Below are 17,132 nucleotides of genomic sequence, written 5' to 3'. Positions count from 1 at the left end.
TTCACCTCCTTCCTTCCTAAATGGCTTTCACACTATACGATCCTTATCGATACTAGTATGTAGTGATTGAAGGCGTTAGTGGTTCCTGTGAGATTATTTGATGAGCAGTTTATAGGTGATTGGTCTGTCTCTAGTCAGTCACAGCGTAGAACCTGTACTTATGTACATCGGTGTTCAACGCCCATTAGTTCAGGGCACAGTCTTTGTCTGTCCGATTGCGTAAACATAACAAGCAGATTAATTTTACTGTTCAGTTTACAACTCAAATCTATGTGATAATAAAGGTTAATTACTTCACCACACATCAGTACAAATAAGAAATCACGATATAGGGATAACTGTGTCATAAACAAAAGGGATATTAAGTAATAGGTCCACAATAATTTCTCATAACTCAAGAACGGTAAAACAGAACAATATTTAGCACCTCAACAAAAGTTTGGAAGCAGAGGAGTACAATGATTTAAATAGTCCAATTTAATGATTGTTTCACAAAATTCAGACAATTATTCCCAGTAGAACAGCTTCGAAATATCAGCTTTATTCAATATTAGCCCAGTAACAGTAATTATTTCTGCATAAATTGTAACCAAAGTAAAAACACTTTTGAGAATGTCAATCATGGCATCCAGTTCAGTTTTGAAACGTTCTTACATAGACATAAAGAACATCGAATTATCAATCACACTCTGAGGTTATCTACGTGTAGAATTCATAATATAAGACAGTATACTTGTATTTTGTACACAATGAAATCGCTATAAACTTAAATATTATACAACTCACTATATTAGAGAAGTATTAAATCAAGAAAATGTCTTATATTCTTATTCAGATTAAGTTGTGTATATTGACATTGTAGACGTTGGATTTCTATCATTTCTAAAATATTCTTTGATGGTATAGATATATTCGAATCCTTCCTGAAATCATAAATAAAAAATTGATAACTTCATATAACTAATAACAGTTGAGATTGCTTGAAACAAAGCTGATGCTTAATGTCATACAATCAAGGATTGATGTTACACAGAGGTAATAAATAAAATACGAATTCCTCTTCCCTTAACGTTTTTAATTTTTTTTTAAAAAAACATTGAAAAAGTATAAAGACGGCAACTTTCCTTGGGGACATGTTACACTGACAACTTGAAGCAATCAACTACAAGACAGTATTTATCACAAGGGGGTTTTGTGAAGAGTTTAGTAATTTCATATAGTTAACATGAGTCAATCGAAACTAGACCACCATGGAAAACCTGGAAGCGCTGGACGACCGTTTCGTCCTATTGTGGGACTCCTCAGCACTGAGCGTCCCTGATGCCGCCTTGCGAGATGCGAATCCAGTACCTACCAGCACTTAACCACTGAGATGGCATAAAGCGGTGTAAATGTCTAACCTCAACCAATCCACGAAATTGCGCGACAGACCGGTATCTACCTCAGTACAATGGAAGTTGGTCGCGAAATTTCGTGGATTTGTTCAGGTTAGACATTAACACCGCTGGATGCCGGCTCAGTGGTCTAGAGGTTAAGTGCTGGTAGGTAGTGGATTCGCAACGCGGGATCGTGGATGCGCACTGCTGAGGAGTCCCATAGTAGGACGAAACGGCAGTCCAGTGCTTCCAGGTTTTCCATGGTGGTCTAGCTTCAATTGACTCATGATCTTAACTATTTAGAAGATAGTATTTAGTTAGAAAACGACTAACAATAATTGGCCATAAAATTACTGTAGAATAATGGCTTTGATATGAATTACTAACCCTGTAATGTTGAATGATTCATTACAGTGAGAGAAAAAATGGGTTAAATTTACATATTAAGAATTTGAACTAATGCTTTCAGTTAGGATTAAACCTTATGGAGTGTTGGTCACTAATTTACATCAGCTAAAATGTAACGATGATCTGTCACTTTTCCTTATTTACAAACTTATGAAAGTTAAGAATGCGATTTAAAGTAGAAGTACATTGTTTAACTACATAAATATCATTTATTGTGCATTGTATCACATCAAATCTAACACAAAATCTAGATTAGGAGCAAGTATTTCTTGTAATTTAACTTAATCATCATGTTATATTCCCTTTTAATCTTTATAATAAATGTTCTTTTGTCAACTCCAAACATGTAAAGAATCAACTGTTGCCAATGTTTACATAGTTCATTCAAACCTTCTTTTATTGAGCCTTTAATGACCTAGAATCTATGAGATACTATCTTGATTCTGATTGGTCTATTCAAGGACACCAGTGTAGTATAACTTTTTCAGTTTATGTCATAAATTGTATCAATAATGATATTCGATAAAATGTGTTTGAACTTTGAGATGGTGAAGAAGATTTGTAGCTCGGGTGGATGATTTTGATGAACTTTTGTTCTCTGAGCTGGATGGTTTGGTCGTAGAGCTTTCATCGTCCTTCTGAATGACATCATCAGCGCAAACTTCGGGTAGAAGTGGTGTGTTTGAAAAAATCAAAGCATTGGGAGATACAACCAAAACAAAGAAATAAAGAATGGCAGGTTTAAGATCAACAAGAACCAATCAACATCGAGGTGCTGAGGACAAGCCGTGAATCACATGTGGAGAAATTCAAACACTTCACTTCCACCCGAAGTTTGTGCTGATGATGTCGTTCAGAAGGGCGACGAAAGCTCCACGACCGAACCATCCAGCTCAGAGAACAAAACTCCATCAAAAGTGACCAACCTTTAAAATAATGTATGTAATACATGACTTAATCCGTGTTGATGAATAACGGAGTTAAATAAGTCAAATACGAGAATGGATATTTGAGTACGTATGTTTGTACAATCATTGATCTGTACAGGCAATCAGAGGGACGAAGCAATGAGAGCAGAGCGAAATGACACACTGTGGAGAAGGCGCGTTAGCCAACTCCATTTAACCAAGCGTTAATCGAAATTTGTAGTCAAATAAAAATACATTGCAGACATGTGATGAATAGAATGGGAAGTGTACACATACATACGCTCATGTAAAAATAGTCAGGGTTGATAAGTGAATAATTATCAAAGTCGAAACGTAACACAAGAAGAATGGGTAAATTTGCCTATTCAGAAGTTAGAATAAGGTATATGGGCTTAACATAGCATCCGACACTACAATATGTTGAGTGGTAGTTTATTAGTATGGTTGTTCAACTTTCAAGTTCTAATCGTGTTTCATTTATTTTGATCTGGGCAGTCGTATGCTATTACTAACCGCCTCATACACAATGTATCTTAAAAATGAGTATATGACTCTCTACCTAATAAGTAGGTTATTGTGCCAAGTAGCTGCTTAGGTCTGTTACTAATATATACCCTTCCTATATACGATATCAGCCGTCTACACCAACGAAGAAATCAAAAGTGAATAGAAAGCTTTAATCGACTAATCCAAATATAGATATGCATAAATACATTCTTTAATCAAGATATGTTTTACTCAAAAAATTGATCCAGATTATTAGCTGATAGCATTTATCTGTCTCCGAGTAATTAAGCAAAACCTGTCAACATCCTTCGATTATCATGTTACTTTGAAGCGATGCCTGATTAACTGTGCCTACTGTATTGATAAATCAATTTGATATACCTTCATGATGTAGACAAATATACAATCGTGAAAAGTACATACTAATTTGACTATTAAAAAAACTGAACTCACATAATTTTGAAGAATACAAGACGTTCAGCAGTAACACATATACAACAGAATGTTTCAAAATCAATATATCGATAATCAATAGTTTGTAATCCAATTAAATTGAATACTAATGTATAACAATTATTTGGTATTTGTACTGGTACAATATCTTCAAATGCATTATTTAGTTTCTAATTTTAAAAAAAACAACATAAAAACAGATGATTTTATCAAGAATTAAGTAATTGAAATGATTTCAACTAACTTCAATCTGTTATGAGATAGTAACTCACTGAAGACAATGGTGGATATGTCGCTCAATTTCGTGGATCGGTTGAAGTTAGATATTAACACCGTTGGATGCCGGATCAGTGGTCTAGAGGTTAAGCACTCGCACGTGAGACTGATAGGTCCTGAGTTCGAATCTGGAGAGGTGGGATCGTGGATGCGCACTTCTGAGGAGTCCCACAATAGGATGAAACGACCGTCCAGTGCTTTCAGGTTTTCCATGGTGGTCTAGCTTCAACTGACTCATGATCTCAACTATTCAAATAACTTTAATCTATTTAACACTCAGTATAATGCGTGTCAATCTATAGTGAATAAACGCATTCAGATTATAGAACTGTTCGTTATGATACATTACTTTACCTGTATACAGTTTCATTCCACCTAAAGTAGAAAATAATTTCTGGTAGACTTCTGAAAATATGCTTTCAACAAACATGTTATTAATCTTTTCTTTTTGGATTGCAACTTCTCTAATGTTAGCTTAATCATGTTCAGTTTCTGTCTGTTTTCTAAGAGTAGCCAACTACTAACTTTCGTTAAACCAATTAATTCAGAGTGTCATGATGGGATAAAAAAAACTCAAAATTATGTGGTAATTCAATGTGATATTTATTCAGTATAAAATCCTGTATTCAGTTTATGTAAAACCATTGTAAGATTGATTTTTAGCATATTCACTATTGCTAACATATATGATATTTATGGTTGAAATCATGAGTCAGTTGAAGCTAGACAAACATGGAAAACCTGGAAGCACTGGATGGCCGTTTCGTCCTATTGTGGAACTCCTCCACAGTGCGCAACCACGAACCTGCCTCGCGAGATTCGAACCCAGTACCTATTAGTCACGTGCGCACGCGCGCGAGCGGTTAACCACTGAGCCGGCATCCAGTGAATCCAGGTTTTTCATAGTGGTCTAGCTTCAATTGACTCATGATTTCAACTATAAAATTACTAAAATCTCCACCAAACCCCTTTTGAAATATGATATTTATGGACTATTCATTGAATACCAGCAACGAAATGTGTAATAAAATGTAATATTTAGTTGAAAATGATTATCAAATAAAATCTTTATTTCCTACAACTTCAAATCGTCTTCCTTATATTGTGTTAATTCCAGTTCAAAAATATATCATGCTTGGTTTTAGTTATGAAGTAAAGAGTATAGAATTTAACTTCTATAACTCGTTTACTGTTGAGACACATTTGTGTGCCTTTATGATGTGTGAATGTGATGTGACCAAATTATGCATTTAGAAATATTATTTATTAACTTGAAGTAGTTTTGTCAAGATCATTTTAACTCGTAGATTGTATTTGTCAAAAACTGACCTCAATCGATGTATTCTTACAAAACCGGTGAGCACTAGTTAAATGATTCTTGTTAGTATGTGATTCTGCCATATACGTACAAGAATTCGGCAGGGATCGAAATTCTAGACGTTAATAAAGCTTATCTATAAATCTGTAGCTCTGGACATGTCGAACATACAACATTTGTAATCAATAGTACTGGATGATCGTTTCATTATTTACGTATTTTCTATTCACCATTTTGTGATTTGTTGATATGACACAACTCCATGTAGTCCGATTCCGTATGAAGAACATTAGTATTCAAGTTATTTTATACTTATGAACACTTAGTTTTACTTCCAGTCCCTTTTTAACATTTTATTGTTAACCCAGAATACTGTTTCTTCACTATGAATGACTCATTACATTGTTTTATTCATTATAGTCTTATTATACAATAGATTGAAAATACTTTCTCTATTATCAGAATAAAGGATTTTTTATGTATATTCTTGAGACAGCATAGTTTGGTATACAGCACATCCTGCTGATGAGTTCGAAATGTGACGAAACTTGCCTCCTGGGTTCCACTACTGACCGCTGATGGGTACGGAGGTGTTAGAAAACCCTGATTCCAAACCAATGGTGCATATTAAGCTCCCGGATCCTGAGGGAACAAATGGCGTGTGAACCTATTATTAATCACCGGCTACTTATAATGTAGAAGTATCTCAAGAATCCTGTGAAACTAAACACCCGCTCTAATTTTGCTTCATTTTACTTGTTGCGAAATCTAATGATACCTTTATTGGCTAAAGATTTTCTAGCTGATAGTCAAGTACCTTAACTCCACCTGTAGCTTTTCTAGAGTTACTGCCGGTTCCGAACCCGGGTAAAGGAAGAGGGTTAAGTATGGGGTCGACAAACTTATAAATTATAGTTTCGCCTAAAAATAAAAATAAAAACATCTCAAAAGTAACTGAAGGTTTATTACCACAAACAAGTAGTACTTACATCAATAGAAAGTTTAGTGCCTTGACACCAATGATTATATATACGTCGGTATAAATCATGCTTTCTAGATGAAAGATGTGCAAATTGTCTTAGATAATCTATAACTGACATATCTGAATGAAGAGTAATAAAAATTGCGATAATGTAGTATAAGAATGGAACAATATAGAACTTCATAAAGTAGCTTATCATTTCATTACCATTCATTACCATCAGAAACGAAATCAAGTATAAAAATCAACAAAAGGATCACCCTACCATACATAAAGGGCATATCGGAAACGACAACAAGGCTGCTCAAAACTTTCGGAATGGGTGTAGCCCACAAACCAACAAAGTCCCTCCACTCAATCTTATGCAAACCAAAAGATGAAATGGCAAAAGAGGACAAAACAAACATCATCTACAAGATAAATTGTACCAACTGCAACAAACACTATATTGGACAAAGTGGACGCCCCCTGCATCTTCGCCTACATGAACACCAATTAGCAGTCAAACGCCACGACATTTCTTCACTCATATCAATACACATGGACAACTACGGACATACATTCGACTGGGAAAATGTGCAGATTTTGGACAGAGGCAATTCCAAAAATACCAGAGAATTTTTAGAAGCTTGGCACTCAGGTCAATCAGCAATAAACAAACATTGAAATCAATCCAATCTATCAATCAATCAAGAAAATTATGCAGGAACATTGGAACAAAAATCAAACCAATAGGAGATACAACCAAAACAAAGAAATAAACAATGACAGATTTAAGGTCAACAAGGACCAATCAACATCGAGGTGCAGAGGACAAGCTGTGAATCACATGTGGAGAATTTCAAACACTTCACTTCTACCCGACGTTTTTGCTGATGATGTCGTTCAGAAGGACGATGAAAGCTCCACGACCAAACCATCCAGCTCAGAGAACAAACCAACATCAAAGCTGGTGTCTTTTCTTTATCGACAACACCATTCAAACTACTAACTATTATTAGGTAGTACAACAACACATAGAAATATATACTAAAAACAAATTGGTAAATACTGAACAGTTGATAACTAGATTCGTGAGGTTGAAAAATATTGACCGTTATATTTTATTCAATAGATAATCAATTGACATGTTGCTTGGTAATGTAAATGCGATACAGTGAAGTGTCAATATGGGATAATGTTTAAGATTTAGAGATAAAATTAACGATTATCTGTCATTAGTGTGTAATTCATATTCATCTAATCTCTATCAATTCAATAAATACAAAGTATATTCATAAATATATCATATTATGTTTATATAGATTTAAACTAAGGGTTCCGAAGATTTGGAAAACAATGACAATGAATAATCAGTCATGTTAAGATCCTAAATGCCTCCATTTGCATACAATAAAACCTGTCTTTAAATCCATTTATGGAAAGTAAATCATAACAGTATGATGTTAAAGATACTGTTGAGTTCTACTGATATTACGAAGCAATGTAAATTAGACGACCTTTGAAAACTAGGAACAAGAAAGTACATTGGCCTACCAAATAAAACACACAAACACTCATTGATATAAATGCATCTCTACCTCATAGAAAATCATTCCATTTCTTAACCGATGATATGCGCTTGTCCTTCAGGTCACCTTTAATTGCCATAAATTGACCTTCTCATTTGGCTAATTTTCACTGGTTCACCATACCAAAAACTTTTAAGCACTAGATAACATTTTTGTTCTAGTATTGTACTATTCAGAAATATGTATCAACGAACTCCTAAAGAGCCTTTGTCTTTCAACCACTATGTCGCAATTACTTGAATAATTTTTTTTTTCTGGTTAGCGATTTTTAACGAGTTGGTTTTCTACGGGATGAGGTCGCTAACCCCATGCCCAACCCTCCTCTTTTACCCGGGCTTGGGGCCGGCAGTAGCCCCCGGAGGAGCTACAGGCGGAGTTATGTCGCAATACATGTTTTATAAATTAAACTTCTGTCAATTCACAAGTTTGTCTGGTCATCATCCAGTAACACCAGCGACATTTGTCGCACATCAGACATGGCTGGACTCTATGGATCGGAGCTACACTTTTGAACTCCTGGAATGACCTCTTAAAGTTAGCCACTTGTGAAAACAAGAATATTGTCAGTTTAGAGTAGTCGTTGAAGTTGGTGAATATTATTGATAAAACAACTGGTTTTCAACATCTTATGTATCAGTAAAGCATTCCAACTTATAACTTTATTTCAATGTTTCTATCAGTGAGTGAATCTTTAATTTAATAGTTGTGTAGGACTAATCTATTCGGCTGACTTCGGTTGAAACACTATTGTAGCGAAATCTTCTTTTCAAATTCAATCATTATATCATAAAATGTTTCATAGTTCAAAACAATCTGATCATTAACACAGATATCAAGTTATGTTTGAACAACACTTAACAATCGTACAAATATTCTAATATATAATAATTCCATTACTTTAAAAAAAACTGTTAGCTTACTTTCAAGTATTCGTAAATCTGATGGGAGACTAAACCAAAAACTATCTTGATAATTTGTAGTATCATGAAAATCATAATAAACTTCTTTTCTTGGATAGATCTGTGAAGTTCAAGTAGAAAATAATAGAATAACTTTTCACAATTCTTTCATTACAACGACTTTCTTTCAAATAAAGTTAACGTATTGTGTTTGGGATTGAGATTGAGGATATGAATAATGTTCTGTTTGATAGTTCTCAGATGACTGTAACGGCATATATGTTGATATTGAAACCTGGGCCTCAGACCTAATACCTTTCGTTCCAGATGTCTAGTGCGTAATCCACCTATCCATCGAGACCCAGCATGAAGATCAACATTGGAATAAATTTGAATCTAGCTGGTAAAACCCAAGTCCTGGCTTTCACAACTAGCCACTACTCTATAATTCATTAGAAGACGGTTGTCTCGATGTAACCCGACCAGGTTTCATATATACTCACGAAAACTCATTAAAATGTATCTAAGATTATTAACAACTGGATACTTCAAACCCTCTTTAATTACAACAAAACTAGCTTTTTATTTTTTTTAAAAACCATAAATAGCGTAATTATTCATCTTTGTAAAAAGTAATGATTGTAAAAACATCGTTCTTTCACACATTTATAACATGTTTTGAATTTAATGCAGTTGTTTATTGAGCTGTTCTTATTTCTACGCTCGTGGGCACGACTTAACATTAGTTTCCACTTAGGTCTTATAATCCATTTTACCACTTTTAACAATGGAGACCGTTATCACTAAACAACAGCAGATTTATTGTAATTGTAAAGCCAGGGAAATGTCTCTCAACCCTGTCTAAGTCCTCCATCAAGACAAACCATTACTGCGTTGGATGACATCAATAAACGTTGAACAGTTCACAGAATATCGTCAAGGTTAATAGTAACTAACCCGAATTGATCATTTGCATGTCATAGTTACGTACACCAAGAAATGATTACATATTTATCTAATCTGTTCATTTTGATAAAATAAACAACTTTTATAATATTCCATTTGTTCTGTGGTCACAAAAGAAGCCATATCGCCTGGATATTACTATAGAGTGTGACTTTAACTCAAGTCAGGAGGTAGTATTATTCCCGTTCAACTTGACAAGGCAGAACAATATTACTGGTGACGTACATCCTATTTTGGTTATCTAGTCGTTACTAACATTTAAAACCTATTTATCAAAAAGATCTTACAGAAATTCGTTGTCTTTATTTGGTCTATAATTACTAATGGGGTCTGAACTTATAATCGTAACTTTCAGCGTTCATCGAAATAATTGTATACCGAAGACAGACTATTTGGACTTCGTAGATAACCTAACTCTTCTATCCTATACACACGAACAAATGCAGGTGAAGACAACCAGTAAAATAGTAGCCTCTGCAGAAGTGGATCCCAACATACACAAGGGAAAAACCAAGATCCTCAAATATAATACATAAAACACTAACCCAATAACACTTGATTGAGAAGTTGTGGATGAGGTGGAGACCTTCACATACTAGGAAAACATCATTGATGAACAAAGAGGATCTGATGAAGATTTAAAAGCGAGGATTGGCAAAGCAAGGACCGCCTTTCTACGGTTGAAGAATATATGAAACCAAAAACAACTATCAACCAATATCAAAGTGAAAGTTTTCAATACGAACGTTAACACTGTCCCACTGTACGGATGTGAAATATGGAGAACTACCACAACCTTCATCAAAATGGTACAAGTATTTCTAAACAATTATCTATGTAAGATACTGAATGTCCATTGGCCGAATAGCATCAGAAACAGCCTACTGTGAAAGAGAACAAACCAGGTTCCAGCTGAGTAGGAAATTAGAAAAAGACGCTGGGATTCGATAGGAAATACATTACGGAAATCACCAAACGGCATCATGAGCGAAGACCTAAACTCAAACTTTGAATGGGGAAGGAAGATAGAATGACCACTGAACACATTGAGATGAGAATCGGAAGCAGGCATCAAAAGGATAAATAGCAACTGGAAAGTGCTTTCCAGGACAGATTTGGAGAGTGCTGGTAAGCGGCCTATGCTTCTTCATGAATGGTAACAGGCGTAGAAAAGCAAAGTACAGTGAAATCAATAAATGAGCTAATCATGTATTCACAAATCTGGCTTTCCATGTTTTCTTGACAATTTTGTATTTTAAATATGGAACACAATATTGTTTATATCAAGCAAATATGAAGTTGAAATATTTGTTGAAATCCTGAGTCAATTGAAGCTAGACCACCATGGAAAATCTGGAAGCACTGGACGGCCGTTTTGTTCTATTGTGGGACTTCTCAGCGGTGCGCATCCACAATAGGACGAAATGGCCGTCCAGTGTTTTCAGGTTAGGACATTCATTCGAATCCTCTGTGACTAGACTAATCATTGAGTCTGTATTCCAACGTGCTATACACGTGTTTGATACAGTTTATACATTTCGACTTAGCCATTAATTCAAGTACCTAACTCTCTACCTTTATCCTAATCAAAGATCAATCTATCTAATCTAGAACAATAATGAGAATATACAATATATCACTTACTATAAATGAAGAGTTATCTGTTAACGAAGGGTCTGAAAGAAAATCTTCCATTTCTAGACGTTGATATTTTATTCTCTCACCATTTATTAAGTATAAATGAATCGATTTGTCAACAGATACTTATCGATTGAAGTGATTTAATTTAAGGTCATGGCCATTGATGTTACAGTTGTCAAACTCGTGACTTTCCTTATCAACCAACAGATTCGCAGATTTCTTGAAAAAGAGCATAATGAAGTTAATAGGGACGTTCCACGAAAATAATGACAACTAGATGTGCTTGATCCTTCTTTTGCTGTAGGTAGTTGGAGACAATCTGCAGTAATGTATTAACCTAAGTCACTTAAATTAGCAAGGCTTATCTGTGATCTCCAGGAGTTTGAATGATTATCACAGTCAAAGACATTAACGATATAAATAAAGAACACAACAAGAGATTTAGATTTATAAATACACCTTCAACAAAAACTCTCTAGGTGTTTGAACATGGAAATATTGAAATAATTCGAAATTGTCAGTAAACGTACCCAGCGTTGACGATCGGGTATCGGAGATACTATTCGAAAACAATAAATTGGTAAAATAAAGAAATAATGAGGGATTTATGAATTCAGGATCTAACGAAAGATAAAGAATGGATACACCGGAGCCACTAGAGACAATTTTGAGCCATGTTATCCAAAGTTTCTGACTTTCCGTTATTTTAACTTCGTGGATTTTACCAGGTAAATTACACTTGTAATCATGATTCAGTCCAATTGCCAATAACTTCAAAGACTGATATCATTTCCTGGTTTGGCCGCTACCTTTCTTCCAACCTACCCCTACTTGAGACATCGCCTGTCGAGGTAGGAGAGGGACAGGCTCATGTACCACTTCTCTGAATTGAAGATTCACTGTTTCATCAAGCGACTTGCCACCTTTGACAAGAACCCTATGCCTAACCTCAGCACTGTCTACTAAGCGGTCCCAAAATGTACGAGGAATGCTTCGAAGACAACTGTGACCAAATACTAGCATCTCCTATTCATACTGGCCATGTTTCACACTCATAAAGTAGAACAGTGATAGCGTCTGTACATTTAGTTTGTCCTTTGGTTAGCATGTAGTATCGGTTGTTATGTTAAGCCCATATGCCTTATTCGAACTTCTGGACAAGTCAATTCACTTATCCATCATGAGTCATGTTTTCACCCTGGTAATTACTCATTTATTAACCCTGACCAATTTTATATGAGCTTAGGTGTGTGTACCCTTCTTAACCTATTCATCACATGTCTATCATTTATTCATGTCTGGCTATTGATTAACGCTTAGTAAAAGTAAGTTGGCTTACCCACCATTTCCGATGCGTGTCATACTCATATGCTTATAACTTTCTGGCCTGCATCATTTGTCAATAAAACTGTAGCTGACGCTTCTCTTTGCCTTCTGATTTTATGCACCGTTAAGATTTATATTATAACGGTTATCGAGGTGAACGATTAGCGAAGCATGGCACTACAAGCAGATAGATATATTGCCTACGTCACAATTGACACGAATTGAAAAATTAAATGAGCTTTCTGAATCTATACCATTTCACCAGACTCCAGACCATCAAGACCAGTGAAACTCCTAAAATAAGTTAGACAGTTGATACGTCCAACTACATCACTCATCATTAATTCAAGCAACGAAGCATGCCAGTCCTGAAGCAACATCCTGAATTTGGAGGAAGAAACTAACATCAAAAATATCCCTGCTTTGTTGCTTATCGTTATCAGAAGACATTCGTTTTCTCAGCTTCATTGTCAAACATAACTACATCATCTGAGTATTCTAAGTCAATAAGTGAATCTCCTGATAGAAGATCAACTCCTGAAAATTCAGACGATGTCTATGACAAAGTAAAATAACACTGTGGAATAAGGACAATCCTGATGAACACCAACTGAAGTTACCGATCTCGATGACAGTTTGCCATAAGCTCTGACTCGACCAGCAGTGTTGAAGTAGCTAGCCTGTTTAAGATTGATGTTTTTCCATGGTATCCATCTCAATGTCAGTTACTGTTACAATACCTCACTACTAACACAATCGAGTGTTACCTTAAGATCAAGAAGTACGTTTATAGTCGGACGTCATAATACATACAATGCTAACTGACTCATAAGAATTTTATATTGGTTTTGATTTTACATTCAACTAATGAATCAAAATCTTGGATGGAGATTCATGATAAAGAGTTGCTTGAAAAGAAGTACTACATGTTTAACTTATTATTCACTAGTAAATGCATTTGTAGGAAAAGAATTAAAAAATAAACCGAGAAGAATGTAGTGATTTCTTGTTAGAGTGAACTCACTTTGAACATGCGTAAATCATACCTTAAAACTTGGTCGGGAATACTTCAGATTTTGAAAATGACCATGTTTGACATGACTTAGACAAATTTTAAAAGACCACTGAGCATTTTAATTGTATTCGTGTAATGTTCGCAATAATATATGCTTAGAAACAAAAATTAATGAATGAGATACTGATATAAGCTTACTTTTCATAGCAAAATTACGTTCAATGATATGAAAAATGTTACAGAGGATCACTGCCAGGTTCTATTCTGAGTCATTCCTGATAACGTCTCAACCACTGCATTGATCTATCTTTAGGACCTCAATTAGGGAGTCGTGAAGGTGCAACAGGAGTCAGTCCTGAACAGCTTTCTTTCATACCACGATACCATGCCGTGCAGTGACCACCTCTCCGCTTTCTCCAAACAATCCGAGAGTAGGCAAATAATACACAATCTGACATTCGTAGGACATGTCCAAGCCATCAAAGTCGGTGATTCAAGATGGTGACACCAAATGAATTATAGTCGCTGTGCCCAAATACAAGTTATTGAACTTCTGCATTTCCAACATAGTGTTGCTACTGGATGTCAGCAATCCGTCAGAGACAATGATAATCAAACACAAAGAGTCGCTTAACACTCTCAACTTAGAGACCAGGTTTCACAAGCACAAAGTACGGGTGCTCTTACCGTCGCGTTTTATATCGCGACTGACAAAGCGAAGGCGCTAAGAATGGAACAGATTGACATGGACCGCTCTGACTTTTACTATGCATAAATTGATCTCATCACTATCAGCTACTCGAATACATGAACTTCTCGACTACTTCTATCTGCTCACTATCTAGAATGAGTGCAGGGTCAAGGTCCTACTAGTCTTGTAAAAGTACTTTGCACTTCGAAGAACACACCATACCTACAGACACTAATTACCAACTGACAATATCATCCGCATACTCAAGGTCGAGAAGTCTTTCTCCAGGCAATAGGTTAACACTACAATCACCTAAATACATCAGACCTGTTTCCCGAAAGTCATCGATGGCAAAGTTGTAGAGGAATGGTAAGACTGAGCAACCCTGTCTAGCTCCACTGCATGAATGGAATAATGAAAAGGTGGTTGTATACTCTTACTCCGCCTGAGGTGCTAGTACATAGGGCTTCCGAGATGTTAATAAACTTCTCAGGCACACCCTACTTCAACATACAATCGCAGAGAACAGTCCTATCCAACGAATCGAAGGCAGTTCTGATATCAAGAAACACTACGACTGTTGGCTTGTGATAAGTATGATGGTGTTTGAGATTTAGCTGCAACAGAAGCTGTGACCAATATGCTGAAATCGACCCATTTAGGATAGTGAATTCGTTGGCTACTGAAACGTAAAGTAAGATTAGCGCATTTTCAGAGTCGAGATAGGTACTCCAAAAGGAGCAGCAGTCTTTTACACAACCACGCCCGAGGTAGACGACCATGATGTGATCAATCTGAGTTCAGGATTAAGATTGAGAAGGAGGACATCAGGTAACACATCGGCGATGACTGTGTCGGTAGTTAGTGCTAACCAGAAACATGTTGTGGTCTGCGCACTGTTGCAGTAGATGGTCACTGTTATTAGATCTGCAACCAACAAGTCCGAAATGGCCACCTGAACCAACTCTCTTTTATGTCTGGACGCTGACCAGTCCACTCAAGACTCCGGCTAGGACTACAATATTTGTCGAATACACTTTCTGTAAAACACTTAACTGATTGTAAAAATAATCCTTGATCGCATCCGGAATGCAATCCGTCAGAGCATAAGCGGAGACGGCGAAAAGACATCGTTTCTCATGCCGATTTCTTCTCACATTGATGGAACTTTCTAATCTAATAGCACATAACCAACTGTTCATAGGGATCCAATAGATAAGTGCTACCTCAACTCTAGCGCTTAGTGAGACACCAACGTCACGAAAACCAAACGAAGATGCCAAAGAGTCCTCGGATAACCGCACATGAAACAAGCTTTTCGAAGACACAGATGGAGAGTGAATTTGTAGTAATTCACTAGTATCTTGAATACGGGTCTCGGATAGACAACAGACATTAATGTTCAGACTTTATAAAGACATAGCCAGCCCTATCTGTTCTGCGATCTTCATTATTGTACAAACGTCGAAGGAAGGCAGTTTTAATGATATACATGGTTTCAGAAAAGCTGGTTAAGTATTCATAGTTCGTGGTAGCACTCAAATTCCGACCAGTTAGTGAAATGAAGTGGTTTAGATGGGATAGGGTTTTCACCATAGGCAAGCTGCCGACTAAGTTAAAAAAAAGAAGTATACTTCCCGGTTGCCCAAAACAAAGCAGATGGTTTTCTTGTGGGGTCACTCCATTGACATAGAGGTCGCATCCATAGAGCAGTGAAGCGACTTCAGGAGATGGGGTCTTACGTAAGCCGGTGGCTAACAATGGGTTTATACGCCATTTGCTCTTTTAGGATCATTGAGCCCGTGTGAACCATTAGTTTTAATTCAGGGTTTTACAACTCCTTTATGTGGCCTCGCCATATCCACCAACCCAGTTGAAGCGCCAGACATTCGCTTTTTGTCGCATTAATTTTGTGAACAACACCCCCGTTGCGAGAAGGCAGTGGATGTATACACGTGACCATGTGACGGCGTTTCCAGAAAGAGCGGACTCTCAAAACCATTGACCGTCCTACGGCATCTGAAGGCCAATCTTGTTCCACTATCGGTTGTGCTGTTACTATTTCTATCAGACAGGTTTACATCTTGATAATTTCATCTCCCACACATATTTCATCTTTTACGCTACTTGAGATTAACAAAACAACTCATCTATATCCCCTATCAGCTATGCAGGAACAAGATTTCGGCATTTAAATTAGTGACTAAGTTAGAGTGTCAAGACAGTATCAGAATGATGAACAGTACATTTTAACATATTGGTGATGATAAACGCCATTTTATTGTTTACATTCGATATACTCACTCTCAAACTATTTACTGAAGATCCGGACATAATGCGTAATCGCTAAATTAAGTTAGAGCAATTCTACATGATCAGTCCAACCATTGAATTTTTTAACCATATAGAATACAACTCAGCAAATACATATATCAAACAAACAAGAAGTTTAAACGCTGAAACTAGATATCGACTGAAATAAGCAGAACTTCATGCTACCTTAATTACTAACAGAGCAGACGTAATCAAAAAAGCCAAATGTTTACCTAATGAAATTAATAAGACCCTATTATTGAATAATTAATTTGTATAATAAGAGATATATGAGAGTAATAAACTCCCAACCATAATATTAAACACAATTAATAATTAAATATTTTAAAAATAATAAACAAGTGAATCAAAAACAATCCATATGGATATGGAAGAACTAACCAATGAGGAATAGGAACAAAACGTTCAACTTCAAGAAAGAAACAAACAGAAAACACATT

At 36.0% G+C, this 17,132-nt stretch overlaps 1 protein-coding gene across 1 annotated transcript; it reads right to left on the bottom strand.

Moving 5' to 3' along the window:
* Positions 1-3,669: 3,669 nt before the first annotated feature.
* On the bottom strand, positions 3,670-11,380 carry Smp_166670 (hypothetical protein; the record flags this gene model as incomplete). The annotated part of the gene is made up of 4 exons (XM_018798748.1): positions 3,670-3,843; positions 6,257-6,369; positions 8,741-8,840; positions 11,330-11,380. 4 exons carry the CDS (start codon positions 11,378-11,380, stop codon positions 3,670-3,672), a joined length of 438 nt encoding a protein of 145 aa, XP_018653659.1.
* Positions 11,381-17,132: the final 5,752 nt, after the last annotated feature.

This window comes from Schistosoma mansoni, chromosome 7 (assembly GCF_000237925.1).
Source record: "Schistosoma mansoni strain Puerto Rico chromosome 7, complete genome".
NCBI classification, from domain to species: Eukaryota; Metazoa; Platyhelminthes; class Trematoda; order Strigeidida; family Schistosomatidae; genus Schistosoma; species Schistosoma mansoni.
The sequence above is the reverse complement of the archived record's forward strand: the minus strand, read 5'-3'. Positions and strand labels throughout refer to the sequence as shown.